The 18,656-nt window shown below is 35.5% G+C and overlaps 1 protein-coding gene across 2 annotated transcripts in view; it reads left to right on the top strand.

Annotated features, from left to right (window-relative positions):
- The first annotated feature begins 12,016 nt into the window (after positions 1-12,016).
- The window catches only part of LOC110452659, a 37,280-nt gene continuing 30,640 nt past the window's right edge, over positions 12,017-18,656 (top strand). For both annotated transcript variants that reach the window (XM_021501306.1, XM_021501307.1), the window contains exons 1-2: positions 12,017-12,119; positions 12,389-12,576. In XM_021501306.1, the coding sequence (XP_021356981.1) occupies positions 12,472-12,576 (105 nt within the window). In that variant the 5' untranslated portion in view covers positions 12,017-12,119; positions 12,389-12,471. The remainder of the gene's footprint in view (positions 12,120-12,388; positions 12,577-18,656) is intronic.

Genomic DNA, 18,656 nt, shown 5'->3' on the forward strand with positions numbered 1-18,656 from the left:
CGGGGCGGGGCGGTGCCCCATAGGGAAAATTAACCAATATTTAAAAAAATCTTCCAGACACAGAAGTAACTTCAGTCATTTTCTGTGCATGTTTAACTCATTCACCCCTGCGATTTCATAATGAACTATTCCAACCATTGAATTGGATGAGTTCAAATGTGTCTTCAGGGGTGAATGAGTTAAATTCTAAATTGCAGGACCCCCTGGCCATCCGTTCTCCCATAGGGAGGTGTGAAGTTTACTATAGTTTATATAGTGAAATAACACTTTTGGGTATATTTTGACAATTTTCTGTAGGAAACTATTCTTACTTGGTGAGAATTATCCTTGGAGGAAGATGGCATCCAAATAAAAAATTGGGATTCTTACCCCAAACCCAGGAGCCATTTTTGTGCATGGATGGAAAAGATCGTTGAGATCTTTCTTTGAATTGTAAGTTTCAGGAGCCCCGGGCCATTCGTTCTCCCTTGGGGAGGGAGTTAAGTTTACTATAGTTTACATTGGGAAATAACACTTTTGGGTATATTTTATCCATTTTCAGCAGATTTTTTTTTATTCAAACTTGGTCAGAATCATCTTTGGTGGATGAGGGTATTACATAGTAAAATTGGGATTCCTACCCCATACCCAGCGGCCTAGGGCGGGGCCCCAAAGGGAACATTTACCAATATTTTTAAAATTGTTATCCTTTGATGACATCATAAGTATTGTATTTCACTTAGTTTACATGTTGATTTCCACATCACATCTCGACAATGAAATTGAGAAACCTGAGTACCTTTAACATAACTCAGGTGACCGCTAAGCATTTGCCAATTGAAGCATTATAGTTTATCATCATAGATATTGATATCGTTTCACCAATCCAATAGGTTGTAAACATCATTATCGTGTTAACGGAAGGAAGAGTATTTTATATAGACTTATACTAGACTATTAACTGTCTATTTGTGTTATTTTTCGATATCTTTCTTCATTATACCATCATAACTTCCATTCAAACTAAATAATATAATAAACATGACATATTCAATTACTATGCTTAAATCTGAAATGTCATCTAAGCATATTTCCAGTTAATATCAAACTCATATTCAATACGGCTACATTAATGATAGTAATGTTCTGTTTACATAATATTAATGATAGTGACTTCTGATTACATTATATTAATACTCAAATCATTGGCATTTGAATCATTAAAGTGGTTAGATATGCAATATAGTTCTAGTCGTCATAATATATTTATGAATATTTACACAGTTAGTATGAACAGTTTGATTTCTGTTATATTTAAAAACAAAGAATGCAGTCAACTGTAAAATTTCGAAATGCAACTTTCTGTATTGTGAATTTCAAAAGCCCAGGAAATAGTCTGGTCTGTATCATTAATATATATATAGATCTAGCGGAAGATCGGACAGATTTATGTTTTTATTCTATATTTTCCTTCGCAAGGACTTGTTTATTTATTATCTACTATATATATATAATCAAATCGCCTGAAGTGCCCCAAGATGGGCGAAAGCGCTAGCCGATTATACTAGTCTTCGTCTTTTGTTTTATTTATATATATATATATATGCTTATATAGTATATGGGGCAAAGAAGTAATTCCAACAGTATGGACAACTTTAGGTTGTCAAATTTTCGGAGCGATCCGCTCCTTTTTCAAGACACAGTGAAACAGAACAGTTACATGTACATATACATCATATTACACAATTCAATTCAATTCAAATTAGTTTATTATAGTGTCACATGTAAAAGGTACAAGTATCTCTAAAATATGTCTTCTCACCCACCCTTACATCCAGTCTATATTAGACTTACGAGACACTCACTCTTCTTCTATCATTCTAGACTGTAAAAGTATTACATATTTATACATACTTATGAATTAAAAACACTTTGCCAATATAAAACTAAAAAAATAATTGACATTATAAGATACATTACTGTTTAATTATAGATCAAGTTTCGACGTCGATTGAGAATATTAACACAGGTTTTGGCACAGGACCTCGCCAAGTAAGGGTTGCTTAGAATTACAACTAACTTTTCCTCTTTACTCATATTGTAAAAATCATTTGTGATTTTACTAGCCTCCTGCAATAGGCCTGAACGGAGAACATTATATAAGGGACCTTCTATTAAAACATGACTCTCTGTTTCTACCACGCTTTTACACGCGAAACACTTTCTTTCACTCAAAGGTATTCTCTCATACCGGCCTGTTTCGATGCGTATCGGTGCAACCCCACACCTTGACTTAGCTAGCGCACTACGATGTGATTTAGGCATTACTAACATATTATAATTTTCTACCTCATAATTAAACTTAAATAATCTGTACGTACGTAGTTTGTTACCTCCAGAAATACAATTTTTGGCTCCCGGACGGTTAAGGACCCTTTTCCAATTTTCAATAAACAGTTCCAAGCCACGGACCTTACTATTAATTAGACCTTTGCTATAGTTTTCCAAGCCTAGCCCCGTGAGTCTGGAAATTACCCTGAAGTTCCAATTTTTATTACGGTGGTTACCTATATGCTCACTCCATGTACATACAGCCTTATTCAATCTATTATCCGACATATTGTGAAGACGACTCCAATGTCTAAAAACAGCTTGTCATTGGTTCACTATAACTGGAGTCCAACCCATGTCCCCGCTAACAGCTTGTCTTTGGTTCACTATAACTGGAGTCCAACCCATGTCCCCGCTAACAGCTTGCCATGGGGTCACTATAACTGGAGTCCAACCCATGTCCCCGCTAACAGCTTGCCATGGGGTCACTATAACTGGAGTCCAACCCATGTCCCCGCTAACAGCTTGTCTTTGGTTCACTATAACTGGAGTCCAACCCATGTCCCCGTTAACAGCTACGTTAGGTGCATAACGACCAAGGCTTAGATAAAATCTACATGCGCGATTTTGAATAGCCACAATACTACTAAATGTACGTGTACACCGTAACTAATTACTGGCCACACTGTACTCTCATACAGTTTTGTGAAGAGTTTATATGGCAAGCCTCCCATTGATTTAGATTTAGCTATTAACAAACCAAGTGCTCTACCCGCTAATTTTGCCACTAGTTTTGCCGTTACATTAAAATCCAAATGCTCCGTAAATGTAAGACCCAGGTATGTATACTGGCCACGTATTTCTAGGACTAGCTTCCCAAACGAAAACCTACTATCATTGACTGTTACAGACGTTGGACGGAAATGTACAATAGCCGACTTATCAGCGTTAATATTAAGTTTATTGGATTCACACCAAGTATATATATTTAGACCATTTAGTAATAACTGGAGACCACGCTCAGTACTAGCCATGATCACCAGATCATCTGCATCGAGTAGGGCACATATTTTACGCTCCGTTACCTCTATATCAACCCCGAAACTATTCAAATATGTTATAAGGTCATTAATATACAAGTTGAATAAATCGATGATAAAGTACATCCTTGTTTTAAACCGCACGTGACGTCAAACCACTCCGTACGTAATCCATTTACTCTCACACAGCCTTGTACATTTTTATATAAAGACTTTATAGCTGAAAAGAGGTAACCAGTCATTCCTAGTTTATTTAGTTTACAAGAAGATATAACTGATATACTATACATGTAATTGAAAATATAGCTATTATATAAAACCAATAGTCCCCTCGGCTAAAGACAGCCGAAGGCAGCAGTTAAGCTGAGAGCATCGCGGACAAGTCCCCTCGGCTAAAGACAGCCGAAGGCAGCAATTAAGCTGAGAGCATCGCGGACAAACCTTGCTTATATAGTAATGACTTTATCTGAAATAAACAGTCTGAAGAATCTCCTAGAAGAGATGAAAGTACTAAAGACTTGTTGTTAAGAATTTTTCTTTTTATGTAGATTGCCACTTTGTGTGTTTCAATGTCCTCTGGTGGAAAATGAGTCGTCAGACAAATTTCATTCAATGTTCTTCGTGCATTTCAGGAATAGACAATAACCATGCATTAATAATATAATAATAATAATATACAGCATTTATATAGCGCCCTATATAATTTGTAAAATTACTCTAAGGCGCTTTACAACATATGGTTAATAGTAATGGTTATAATTGTGAAAACAAACAACAAAGGCTTGAAATCACTTTCGTACATTTAACAAGCAATGTGCACATAATTGAACACATAAAAGAGTGGTATTTACACGACGTCTTTGCAAAGATTCTAAAATGCAGACGTGAAGATGTGAGTTTTTATGTCCCTCTTGAACTTGGCCAAGGTATTTGACTTCCTAATAGCAGATGGTAAGCTATTCCACAACGTAGCCGAAACCCTCCCAAAGCATCTGTTTCCGTAGGTCACAGTACGAGATTTTGGGATTCTGACTCCGACCGCAGTGATCTTGACGGCTGATACAGGGTAACAAGTTCCTGTAGGTACTGAGGAGCTGTTCCATTCAGTGCCTTGTATGTGTATACCAGAATTTTGTACTGCGATCTGTATCGTACAGGTAACCAGTGCAACGAATAAAGCGCAGGTGTGATGTGCTCTCTCTTTCGAGTACGAGTAACTAGCCGTGCTGCAGTGTTCTGGAACCTCTGCAGACGACTAGTTATTTTGTCAGATATACCACAGAGCAGGGCGTTACCATAATCCAACCGAGAGGTAACAAGTGAATGCAACAAAATCTTGCATGCATCTGCAGTTATAAACTGCCGAATACAGCCGATGTTCCTGACCTGGTAGTAACAGGATTTGGCAATAGCATTCACTTGTTTCTCTGACCACAGAGAACTGTCAAAGGATACCCCTAGGTTTTTAACAGCTAGAACAGTCTCAATAGTTCTGGCACCAACCTTGAGCTGGAGAGCCATTGTTTGCTGACACTTTGGGGAAAAGACGATTAGTTCCGTCTTTTCCTGATTAAGTTTAAGCATGTTGGCGTTCATCCAGATACTGATATCTGTCAGACACGCTTCCAGACTTTCTGAGACTGTATTCCAACTGTCCTGTGGTCTTATGACCATGTAAATTTGTGTGTCATCAGCATAGCAATGATAGCGAAGGCTATGGCGACGACAAATCTCTCCAATCGGTTTGGGGTACATACAATATTTTCGTGGTCCTAACACCGACCCTTGAGCTTCCTCCTCATATGTCCACGGCAATGTTGTTATTTGACATGTGCTTCTATGGCTTCAACTAGTTGTGCTGCACACCTATGTTATAAAATAAATAAAAAGTGATCATTAATGTTAATTAGTTGGTATTCAATGTCTATCAAAAATTCACATTCAGATTCTTTGCCGACTAATCTCTTTTGACATAGCATACTAATGGCACCTTTTTGAGTGCTGCTTCACTGAAATGCAATGCAGTAGACACTAATTTGACACATGTGCTGCTTCCATGCTTCCATAAAGTGTTTACTTTTTATTGACACTTCAAACAGTAATAAAAATAATCGGTTTTTCAATAAAAACATTCAATTTCACAAGAAAGAACATATGCATTGACCAAAATGTGTCAAAAACTTGTAAATTTGTTTCGACCAAAAAATATTTTTGCCTTCATTTCGCATTTCCTGTTTGTGTCACTTGTCCAAATACAACACAAAAATCTCGTCTTACCAGGACATCGACTCAAGCAATACATTATCTATGTTTACTTTACGTAAATTACAACTGTATTCTATCCCACAAACCATACTTACAACAAATAAACATTGTCGATCTTCTGCATCTCAGCGTTTTCTCCTCAGCATTATGTTGGTGACGTCTGATGCACATTGCCGGAAGTGACGCCTCACAAACAGTCCTATCTTGGATATTATGATTTCTTTTTCTGTAGTAATACTCCTACATTTGTGTGATTCAATTCGGCATTAAAAGTATTTTATTATTTAAGGAATTATACTCTTGTTTTGATAACTATGACAGAAAATATTGTCATTTTTGTAAATTAACTGCGGAGCGATATCGCCATGTCGTCCGGTTCGAAAATCATACGAAGAGGAAGAAAGTTGGTCTGAATATGGACAAAAGACCTGGTTACGACATGTGCTAGTTATTTATGGTTTCAACGCAGTCTATTTCGTGTCGTTTGGTGTTTTATGGACGCAACGATCGCTTGTGATTTTGACGGAAATAATCACCATTTTTTGACAGCTAAAAAATAAAAATGGCGGCCTCCACATGACAACACGAAGACTTTCGATTTAACCAAAATCCATGTATGGATGTTTAAACATAGTTTACTTTATAGGAGAACCTCACTGTATATACTATCTTATTTTTGCCAAAGTTTTCAATTCTCAAACATGAATAGGTTTTCAGTTCTAATTTTCCCCCAAAATAGTGGCAAAAATATTCATGAGTCACTCATTTATATTTCAAATGACATTATTAATTGAGTGCGTGACAAACGTTCAATCATGGCTATGGGGAGTTTGAATTAATAACTTCTAACATTGAAAACGACAATTCAGCACAGCTTGTAATAAATGTAATATTTACACATGAAATAAAGGGACCTGAAGGTCAATTATTAGTGTTTACATGAACCTTAACCCAAATTTGCATTCCAAAAAAAAAAAAAAAAAAAAAAAAAATCGGTTATAAAAAAAACTGCGCATAACAGCGCAACAACGCCAAATACAACAAAACAAACTAAAGAAAAATAATGTGTGCCATTGGAAAAGTTTAAGCGAACTATACGTTCTGCTGGGGCGACTAGAAATGACACACCAGGGTCATACACACTATCGCCAGTGTACCAGGTACACGTCACAGCACGCGCCCGGTCGTGCAAAAAACTAGCCCTAGTGCCGCACGAGACAAATTATTCCCGCTATACAGCGAACCGCGGGAATATTTAAGTCTTGTTCCAAATTGCAAAGTGTTCAGAGTGGACTTGTCACTAATACTTCTTTAAACATGGATGGATTTGTTGTCAAAATATGATGAACAATTCCATACTGAAACCATTGTAGTCTTGATTTTTTTGTAATTCTTAAAGGGGTCTTATAAATATCATTCCAATTAAAATGATTCAATTCTAACTTTTCTTCCCCTTTTCTCCTCCCAGTAGCAATAAACAAAAAATTACCATAAGATTGTATAAATCTTTTATCCCGTTTACTCTTTTTATGAAAAATTCAACATTACAGGGTATGATAGGGTATGCAATGGCCTTTTAAAATCAACTTTAGCTAAATATTTCCTTATTGTAGATAATACACCATGATATTGGAGAAAATCAGTATTTATCTGATAAATTTTAGCAAATTCTTGAAATGTTTTAAAAATACAAGTCTCAATGTCTCATAAATTATAGTCACCCCTTTATTATACCATGTCTTGAAAAATCGATTTCCCCCCCATAGGCAAATGCCTTTAATACTATAATGACATTGTCCAGATGCAACTTTTATTGAAATTGTTGATGAAGTTACTATTTGGAAAATTATCTAGAATTGTGGAAATGCACAACAAGGTATAAAATCGTTAGCCATCTTACACACACGAGGAGGTGTGTATCGTTTGCGATGCCTTGTAAATTTTTAATGTGTTTCTCCTTTTCTAATTTTTGCGAACAAGCCAAGAATTTGCATTTAGAAATATGGTTATAAAACCATTCTATATTATTGAGCACTATATAATAATGACACATGTCGTTCTATATTTCTCGCATGCTTCTAATTTGAATTCAAATAATTCCTTCGCTGAACATGTACTTTAATAAAACGCTATGGATCCACGTTGTAGTGAATATCCTTGTTAGCACCCGCCTTTATGTGTTTATTTAGTGGTACAACAGAGTCTTGTATCTATATCGGACAGCATGTATGGACATACGAACAGATTACCTCCCCTTGTATAAACTGATAACAAGATTTACCACATGTACCTGATAGTTTGGTACAGCTATATAAATATGATCATCGGGGGTGCCACTTTTACCTAAAGTCGATCTAAACCCATAAAACACGTAAATTTACTCTGAACACCTTAGTTTAGGTCCAATAGCTGTAACCAATTATCCGGTCCCTGTAGTTTTTACTATGTCAAAACGTAGCCCGAGTTTCCTCTGGCCCTAACACCAGACTTAGACATTTTGACATATAGACACCAGACATCTATATGTCCAAATGTATAAGTCTGGTGTTAGGGCCAGAGGAAACTCGGGCTAGTCAAAACGAAGCATTCACATCGATTTCCTAGATCGGGATTTGATTCGCCCGTGATTTGATTCGGCCGAATATAAGCTCAAAGAGTTCCGAATGAAAAAAAAGTTTTCTAAACCAGGGTTCAGTTTTAAAATAATTTCCTGATCATAATGGTGTCAATGGTCCGTCTACTGAATCTATGGCAAGCCAAGGTGTCATTTATTCATGGAGCAATGTTGATCCAGTACTTCATCAAATTATATAAGATATCTTATATATTATATACGATATCTTATAATAATATAAAATATCTTATAAACATAAAAGATATCTTATTTAAAGTTTATGAGATATCTTATATCTTTTATAAGATATCTTATTAAAAATATAAGATATCTTATATGATATATAAGATATCTTATAAAGAAAATTAATTGAGATATCTTATAAAGAACGAGACTCTCGCGAGACGGACAAAGAAGAAATGTTTGAAAATGACTGCTCCCGGTGTAAGGTCACATCCGTTTTCGTTGGCGATAATTTTGTTGAATAAATGACATCTTGGCTTGCCATAGTTATAGTAGTTTCAGTTTGATAACTGGTCCCATTGTCATAGGCAGCCATTTTCGATCAAATCCTCTCGGACACTTTCGGTTATCGATAAGTTGAATTCGTATACCGGGACCTTTCCGTGTATGCGGGACAACCGATGTCCGTTTTTAAATGTACTATTTAATTTACGGATATAAATCCCGGCGGACCTGTATACAGGCCTTGCACGGCTTTGTCGGAAAGCAGCATCAGATTACTGGGCCGACCTTATTTCATAAACGAACAACTTTGACGCTATCGGTTCAACCTTTTGGATCGCGATAACGAAAACGGCCCCGGTTACAGTATCGAATGCTTACTAATGTTTAAAAAGAACATATTTTCGCTTCCGAATGTTTTGGTTGTCAATTTGCATGAACATACTTACGAACAAACAACAGTTTCTCTTCGATCGAAAAGATATATTATACTAAATGTAGAATTAATAACAATGCTCCAAACAAACTCAAACTGATTTAAAATATTTGTAATATATTGATATTTCAAGCGATAACCTTGAGTTTTGAATTCAATAACTGCATATAAATATCGGACATGAGTTCTCATTAAGGACACGCACAGAATAAATACACTTAGGTACCACCAAGTTATTAAACCAAGGTTCGGGTTGCATCCAAATTCATGCTTATCACAGATATTGAACAGAAAAAAACAACTTATAAGCCAGTTTGTTTTTATTCGTATTTAGATATTAAACTGCAGATTCTTGGACTAGTCATCTATTTATTTGAATATTAAAACTATCAGCAATTTCATAATCTGGGTTTAAAGAGATACTTTTGACGTTTAGAAGTACGGCATTCAATAATTGTAAAATATCTCCTCGTCGACTCTGACGCAAATGAGCCGGAAATTGGATTTTAAAATTGTCGAGTGTAATTGTAATGTCAACATTCTGATCTGGTTTAATCTAGTGCTTGTCGTTTTGAAATGAGGTCATGTAATTTACTGCTAAGCAAACCTGTTGAAACCATGCATGATGATTATTCTCCATATTTGCGGGAAAATATTTGACAGAATAATGCAACTCTTTAGTTAAATTGATCGATTTCTTTCTTTCGTTTTTGGAAAGAAAATATGTTCAAGTCAAGCTTTTTCTTTTACGCATATATACAACGATTTAATCTCGGAACATAAACTCGAAACTGTTTAGCATAAAAACATATGTAGATTATTTCTCATTGTTTCATGGTGAGTACCATATGTATTTCACAAGTATGGAAGAATAATGATAGTTTACACGTGTGTGAAGCACGAGCAATCATATCGATATATTCATACCCGATATCCAGGGGCTACACTCACTTTCGCTCTCTGCACCCCTGGAATATGTCATAGAAAAATTGAAGGCTCGGCGTGCGCCACCTTGTTGATGAGATAGAGTACTAGTTTGATCCTTTGATATACATCAAAATAATCTCGCGGTCACGTAACGGTAAAAAATAACAGGCTTTGAAGTCGGATGCTCTCCTTTGTAGGCTTCAAAAAACAATTATCTGCCTAGCGATTGGTCAGGTTTCTTACCTGAGACCAATCAAACAGCTATCTTCGTGCCTTCAACTTTGCTATGACATATTCCAGGGCAACCTCGATATCCAGGGGTAACACTCACTTTCGCTCTCTGCACCCCCGGAATATGTCATAGAAAAATTGAAGGCTCGGCGTGCGCCCCCTTGTTGATGAGATAGAGTACTAGGTTTATCCTTTGATATACATCAAAATAATCTCGCGGTCACGTAACGGTAAAAAATAACAGGCTTTGAAGTCGGATGCTCTCCTTTGTAGTCTTCAAAAAACAATTATCTGCCTAGCGATTGGTCAGGTTTTTTACCTGAGACCAATCAAACAGCTATCTTCGTGCCTTCAACTTTGCTATGACATATTCCAGGGGTGCAGAGAGCGAAAGTGAGTGTTACCCCTGGATATCGAGGTTGCCCTGGAATATGTCATAGCAAAATCGAAGGCTCAATGTGCAGCACCTTGTTGATGAAGCAAGAAGACTAGTTTGGCCTTTCATGTACATCAAAAGAATATCGCGGTCGCGTAACGGTAAAAAATGGCAGGCTTTGAAGTCGGGCGTCGCTCCTTTGAAATCTTCAAAGGACAATTATCAGCCTAGTGATTGGCCAGGTTTTTTTTACCTGACACCAATCAAATAGCTAGCCGCGCGCCTTCATTTTTGATATGACATATTCGAGGGGTGTAGTGAGCGAAAGTGAGCGTAACCCCTGGATATCGAGGACTCCCCATTGGTAGCTATATAGTATAGGGAATTGGGACATAACATGGAAACTCATTTTCCTGGTGCCTTTCCCACCAAAACAGATTTATATGTAGTTCTTCTTGCAACTTTGTTTATTGTACTCCTTTGATAAACCTTTATGGTACTCAGCCGGTTTTCAATTGAAGCGAAGCCAAGGCGGAGAGAAAAAAAGTAGGCAATCAAGTGTACGACTTTTATATATGAAATTTCGCCTCTTGAATAGTAGCAAACCCCTTATATTGAACATTGTAATCCGACCGAACAAAATGTCAATGATTTCTGCACACTCATGTAACTGATTATTGGGTCCGGACACTTTAGTCCATAAGGGGACATTTAGAACTCTAATGTCATTGACCTATTCTAGGAATAATATCTTTATGAAGGATCCCTGTACCACTGCCAAAACTGTAACTATGAATTGGAATTGTTAGGTAATATCAATGTCGGTTATCCTAACAAACGATTTTTACCATCCGGAGGTCACACGTGACGTGACACTTTGACGACACCAATTGGTGTAGCCGTTTTTATACGCAAACGGCCATACCTAAGATCCATTATGATACAAGTAGGACAAGGGAAGATAAGCTACATCAGACCACGCCGAGGTCTACGTCATAACCCCTACAGCGTTTTAACTGTGCAAAAGTGATAGTGCTTGCTCATCGTTCCATAGTCGCCATGTGAATGCCCAATCAATATACTAGTTTTATACCTGTTACGTATTAAATATTCAATATTGATGAGATGAGAACACAAATTAAAGTTCATCTCCCAAATGTGTTATTAAAAATTCTGACTGAATCTCACATGTATTCAATTTCGACGGTAAAGAACTGTACATGTCCCACGAGTGGACTGACCCTCGTAAATGATTAGTGCAACGGGTCGATTTTATTAACCAATCCATATCTAAACTACACCAGATAAAAAGGACGCAGACACTCTTTCCCATAGCCCAACGAAAACTACACCGAGTGTTTGAACAAATGTAGGCGGTCTAGCTTACTGCTTGAGTTAAAGCATATCTTTATCTCGCTGTCAGTGACCCTTACGTATTCTGATACTGCAGACCAGGTAAGTTAAACTGAAAGCACTGTTCGATAAATTTTGTAACTAACATCTTTAAAAGAACACAAGAAGTCCTTTTTTGTGTGTGTGTTAACGTTGTATGCGGTTATATCTCTGCACAGCCTATCTATAACAATTTCATGTTTTCCCGTGTGTGTCTTGATAAAGGAGCGGATCGGTCTACATTGTTGCAAGTACTTCCTTGTCCCATATATAACCTTTGATATATAAAAATAGTAACAAATTATCACTTTACATTTTTTTCTAATCTTCAGTGCGCGGAAGAAGATAATCGGGCGAATATCGGTCAGAAGATAATCGGGCGAATATCGATAAAAAACAAGATCGAAGACGGAACATGTTGGGAATGTACCGAATGCCATGGCTTCCTGTTTTGATGATCGGAGTACATCTTGTTACGGCCTCAACTTTTTATCCAAGTTCTTGGAATTGTTCGACTGAGGTAGGTGTTCATTCCTGTATATAGTATGAGCTTTACATGTACTGTTGTTCCTGTATACAATATAACCTCTACAAAACCTGTATACAATATGACCTCTACAAAACCTGTATACAATATGACCTCTACAGTACCTGTATACAATATAACCTCTACAAAACCTGTATACAATATGACCTCTACAGTTCCTGTATACAATATGACCCCTACAGTTCCTGTATACAGTATACCATCTACAGTACCTGTATACAATATGACCGCTATTGTTCCTGTATACAATATGACCCCTACAGTTCCTGTATACAATATGACCTCTACAGTTCCTGTATACAGTATACCATCTACAAATTCTGTATACAGTATGACTTCTAAATTTCCTGTATACAATATGACCGCTATTGTTCCTGTTTACAATATGACCTCTACAGTTCCTGTATACAATATGACCTCTATTGTTCCTGTTTACAGTTTGAACTCTACAGTTCCTGTATACAATATGACCAATACAGTACCTGTAAACAATATGACCTCTATTGTTTCTGTTTACAATATGACCTATACAAATCCTGTATACAATATGACCTCTACAGTACTTGTATACAATATGACCGCTATTGTTCCTGTATACAGTATAACCTCTACAAATCCTGTATACAATTTGACTTCTACAGTACCTGTATTCAATATGACATCTATTGTTTCTGTATACAATATGACCCCTACAGTTCCTGTAAACAATATGTCCTCTACAGTTCTAGTGTCACATATGACCTCTACAGTACCTGTATACAATATGACCCATACAGTTCCTGTATACAATATGACCTCTATTGTTCCCGTATACAGTATAACCTCTACAAATCCTGTATACAATATGACTTCTACATTTCCTGTTTAAAATATGACCTCTATTGTTCCTGTATACAGTATAACTTCTACAAATACTGTATACAATATGACTTCTTCATTTCCTGTATACAATATTACCGCTGTTGTTCCTGTATACAATATGACCTCTATTGTTTCTGTATACAATATAACCTCTACAAATCCTTCATACAATATGACCTCTACAGTACCTGTATACAATATGCCATCTACAGTTCCTGTATACAATTGGACCTCTACAGTTCCTGTATAAAATATGACCTCTACAGTACCTGTATACAATATAACCTCTACAAAACCTGTATACAATATGACCTCTACAGTTCCTGTATACAATATGACCCCTACAGTTCCTGTATACAGTATACCATCTACAGTACCTGTATACAATATGACCGCTATTGTTCCTGTATACAATATGACCCCTACAGTTCCTGTATACAATATGACCTCTACAGTTCCTGTATACAGTATACCATCTTCAAATTCTGTATACAGTATGACTTCTAAATTTCCTGTATACAATATGACCGCTATTGTTCCTGTTTACAATATGACCTCTACAGTTCCTGTATACAATATGACCTCCATTGTTCCTGTTTACAGTTTGAACTCTACAGTTCCTGTATACAATATGACCGCTACAGTACCTGTAAACAATATGACCTCTATTGTTTCTGTTTACAATATGACCTATACAAATCCTGTATACAATATGACCTCTACAGTACTTGTATACAATATGACCGCTATTGTTCCTGTATACAGTATAACCTCTACAAATCCTGTATACAATTTGACTTCTACAGTACCTGTATTCAATATGACATCTATTGTTTCTGTATACAATATGACCCCTACAGTTCCGGTATACAATATGTCCTCTACAGTTCCAGTATAACATATGACCTCTACAGTACCTGTATACAATATGACCCATACAGTTCCTGTATACAATATGACCTCTATTGTTCCTGTATACAGTATAACCTCTACAAATCCTGTATACAATATGACTCCTACAGTTCCTGTATACAATATGACCTCTATTGTTCCTGTATACAGTATAACCTCTACAAATCCTGTATACAATATGACTTCTACATTTCCTGTATACAATATGACCTCTATTGTTTCTGTATACAATATAACCTCTACAAATCCTGTATACAATATGACCTCTACAGTTCCTGTATACAATATGACCTCTACAGTACCTGTATAAAATATGACCTCTACAGTACCTGTATACAATATGACCTCTACAGTACCAGTATACAATATGACCTCTATTGTTCCTGTATACAGTATAACCTCTACAAATCCTGTATACAATTGGACTTCTACATTTCTTTTATACACTATGCTTCTTTGATACCTGTTTGTAGTCTTACATTGTGGTTCCTGTATTGAGATCCGTTTACTTTTATGTTACCACCGTTTGTTTAACAAATTGTTTGGTTTGTTATTAGGTCTATGCTATATCAAGGAGGGGTGTAACATACCTGTTTATCAAAGTTTTACTGTGTATAAACGAGTTACATTGAGGTTTTACTGTATATTAACATATGGCATTATATTCAGGTTTTACTGTTACTAACGAGTAGTGTTACATTGTTTACTGTATATTAACATTGGGCATTATATCGAGGTTTTACTGTTTCATACAAGTGGTGTTACATTGAGGTTTTACTCTATACTAACAATGGGCATTATATCGAGGTTTTACTGTTTCTAACGAGTAGTGTTAGATTGTTTACTGTATATTACCATTGAGCATTATATCGAGTTTTTACTGTTACTAACAAGTAGTGTTACATTGAGGTCTTACTTATATTATCATCGAGCATTATATCGAATTTTTACTGTTACTAGCTAGTAGTGTTACATTGTTTACTGTTTATTAACATTGGGCATTATATCGAGGTTTTACTGTTAATAACGAGTAGTGTTAAATTGAGGTTTTACTATTACTTACGAGTAGTGTTACACTGAGGTTTTACTCTATATTAACATTGGGCATTATATCGAGGTTTTACTGTTACTAATGACAAGTGTTACATTGAGGTTTTACTCTATATTAACATTGGGCATTATATCGAGGTTTTACTGTTAATAACGAGTAGTGTTACATTAGAGTTTAACTGTGAATTAACATTTGGCATTATATCGAGGTTTTACTGTTAATAGCGAGTAGTGTTACATTGTTTACTGTATATTAACATTGGGCATTATATCGAGGTTTTACTGTTACTAACGAGTAGTGTTACATTGAGGTTTTATTGTTACTTACGAGTAGTGTTACACTGAGGTTTTACTCTATATTAACATTGGGCATTATATCGAGGTTTTCCTGTTACTAATGGCAAGTGTTACATTGAGGTTTTACTCTATATTAACATTGGGCATTATATCGAGGTTTTACTGTTAATAACGAGTAGTGTTACATTAGAGTTTAACTGTGAATTAACATTTGGCATTATATCGAGGTTTTACTGTTAATAGCGAGAAGTGTTACATTGTTTACTGTATATTAACATTGGGCATTATATCGAGGTTTTACTGTTTCTAACGAGTAGTGTTACATTGTTTACTGTATATTACCATTGAGCATTATATCGAGTTTTTACTGTTACTAGCGAGTAGTGTTACATTGTTTACTGTATATTAACATTGGGCATTATATCGAGGTTTTACTGTTAATAACGAGTAGTGTTACATTGAGGTTTTACTGTTACTTACGAGTAGTGTTACACTGAGGTTTTACTCTATATTAACATTGGGCATTATATCGAGGTTTTCCTGTTACTAATGGCAAGTGTTACATTGAGGTTTTACTCTATATTAACATTGGGCATTATATCGAGGTTTTACTGTTAATAACGAGTAGTGTTACATTAGAGTTTAACTGTGAATTAACATTTGGCATTATATCGAGGTTTTACTGTTAATAGCGAGAAGTGTTACATTGTTTACTGTATATTAACATTGGGCATTATATCGAGGTTTTACTGTTTCTAACGAGTAGTGTTACATTGTTTACTGTATATTACCATTGAGCATTATATCGAGTTTTTACTGTTACTAGCGAGTAGTGTTACACTGTTTACTGTATATTAACATTGGGCATTATATCGAGGTTTTACTGTTAGTAACGAGTAGTGTTACATTGTGGTTTTACTGTTACTTACGAGTAGTGTTACACTGAGGTTTTACTCTATATTAACATTGGGCATTATATCGAGGTTTTACTGTTTCTAACGAGTAGTGTTTTTACTGTTACTAGCGAGTAGTGTTACACTGTTTACTGTATATTAACATTGGGCATTATATCGAGGTTTTACTGTTAGTAACGAGTAGTGGTACATTGTGGTTTTACTGTTACTTACGAGTAGTGTTACACTGAGGTTTTTCTCTATATTAACATTGGGCATTATATCGAGGTTTTACTGTTCCAAATGACAAGTGTTACATTGAAATGACAAGTGTTTCATTGAGGTTTTTCTCTATATTAACAATGGGCATTACATCGAGGTTTTACTGTTTATAACGAGTAGTGTTACATTGAGGGTTTACTCTATATTAACAATGGGCATTACATCGAGGTTTTACTGTTTATAACGAGTAGTGTTACATTGAGGTTTTACTCTATATTAACAATGGGCATTACATCGAGGTTTTACTGTTTCTAACGAGTAGTGTTACATTGTTTACTGTATATTACCATTGAGCATTACATCGAGGTTTAACTGTTACTAACGAGTAGTGTTACATTGTTTACTGTATATTACCTTTGAGCATTATATCGAGATTTTACTGTTACTAACGAGTAGAGTTACATTGAGGTTTTACTGTGTATTAACATTGGGCATTATATCGAGTTTTTACTGTTACTAACGAGTAGTGTTATATTGTTTACTGTGTATTAACATAGGGCATTATATCGAGTTTTTATTGTTACTAACGAGTAGAGTTACATTGAGGTTTTACTGTGTATTAACATTGGGCATTATATCGAGGTTTTACTGTTCCAAATGACAAGTGTTACATTGAAATGGCAAGTGTTACATTGAGGTTTTACTCTTTATTAACAATGGGCATTACATCGAGGTTTTACTGTTACTAACGATTGTTTACTGTATATTAACATTGGGCATTATATCGAGGTTTTCCTGTTACTAATGGCAAGTGTTACATTGAGGTTTTTACTCTATATTAACAATGGGCATTTACTGTATATTACCATTGAGCATTATATCGAGTTTTTACTGTTACTAACGAGTAGTGTTACATTGTTTACTGTATATTACCTTTGAGCATTATATCGAGTTTTTACTGTTAGTTACGAGTAGTGTTACATTGAGTTTTTACTTAAATTAACATTTTCATTATCTCGAGGTTTTACTGTTACTAACGAGTAGTGTTACATTGAGGTTTTTCTGTGTATTAACATTTGGCATTGTATCGAGGTTTTACTGTTCCAAATGACAAGTGTTACATTGAGGTTTTACTCTATATTAACCATGGGCATTACATCGAGGTTTTACTGTTTCTAACGAGTAGTGTTAGATTATTTACTGTATATTACCATTGAGCATTATATCGAGTTTTTTCTGTTACTAACGAGTAGTGATACATTGGGGTTTTACTCTATATTAACATTGGGCATTATATCTAGGTTTTACTGTTCAAAATGACAAGTGTTACATTGAGGTTTTACTGTATATTAACATTGGGCATTATATCGAGGTTTTATTGTTGCTAATGACAAGTGTTACATTGAGGTTTTACTCTATATTAACAATGGGCATTATATCTAGGTTTTACTGTTCAAAATGACAAGTGTTACATTGAGGTTTTACTGTATATTAACATTGGGCATTATATCGAGGTTTTACTGTTACTAACGAGTAGTGTTACATTGAGGTTTTTCTGTGTATTAACATTTGGCATTATATCGAGGTTTTACTGTTCCAAATGACAAGTGCTACATTGGAGTTTTACTGTGAATTAACTTTGGGCATTACATCGAGGTTTAACTGTTACTAACGAATAGTGTTACATTCTTTACTGTATATTACCATTGAGCATTATATCGAGTTTTTACTGTTAGTAACGAATTGTGTTACATTGAGGTTTTACTCTATATTAACAATGGGCATTATATCGAGGTTTTACTGTTACTAACGAGTAGT

Source organism: Mizuhopecten yessoensis, unplaced genomic scaffold, assembly GCF_002113885.1.
Source record: "Mizuhopecten yessoensis strain PY_sf001 unplaced genomic scaffold, ASM211388v2 scaffold6779, whole genome shotgun sequence".
In the NCBI taxonomy this organism is placed as follows: domain Eukaryota; kingdom Metazoa; phylum Mollusca; class Bivalvia; order Pectinida; family Pectinidae; genus Mizuhopecten; species Mizuhopecten yessoensis.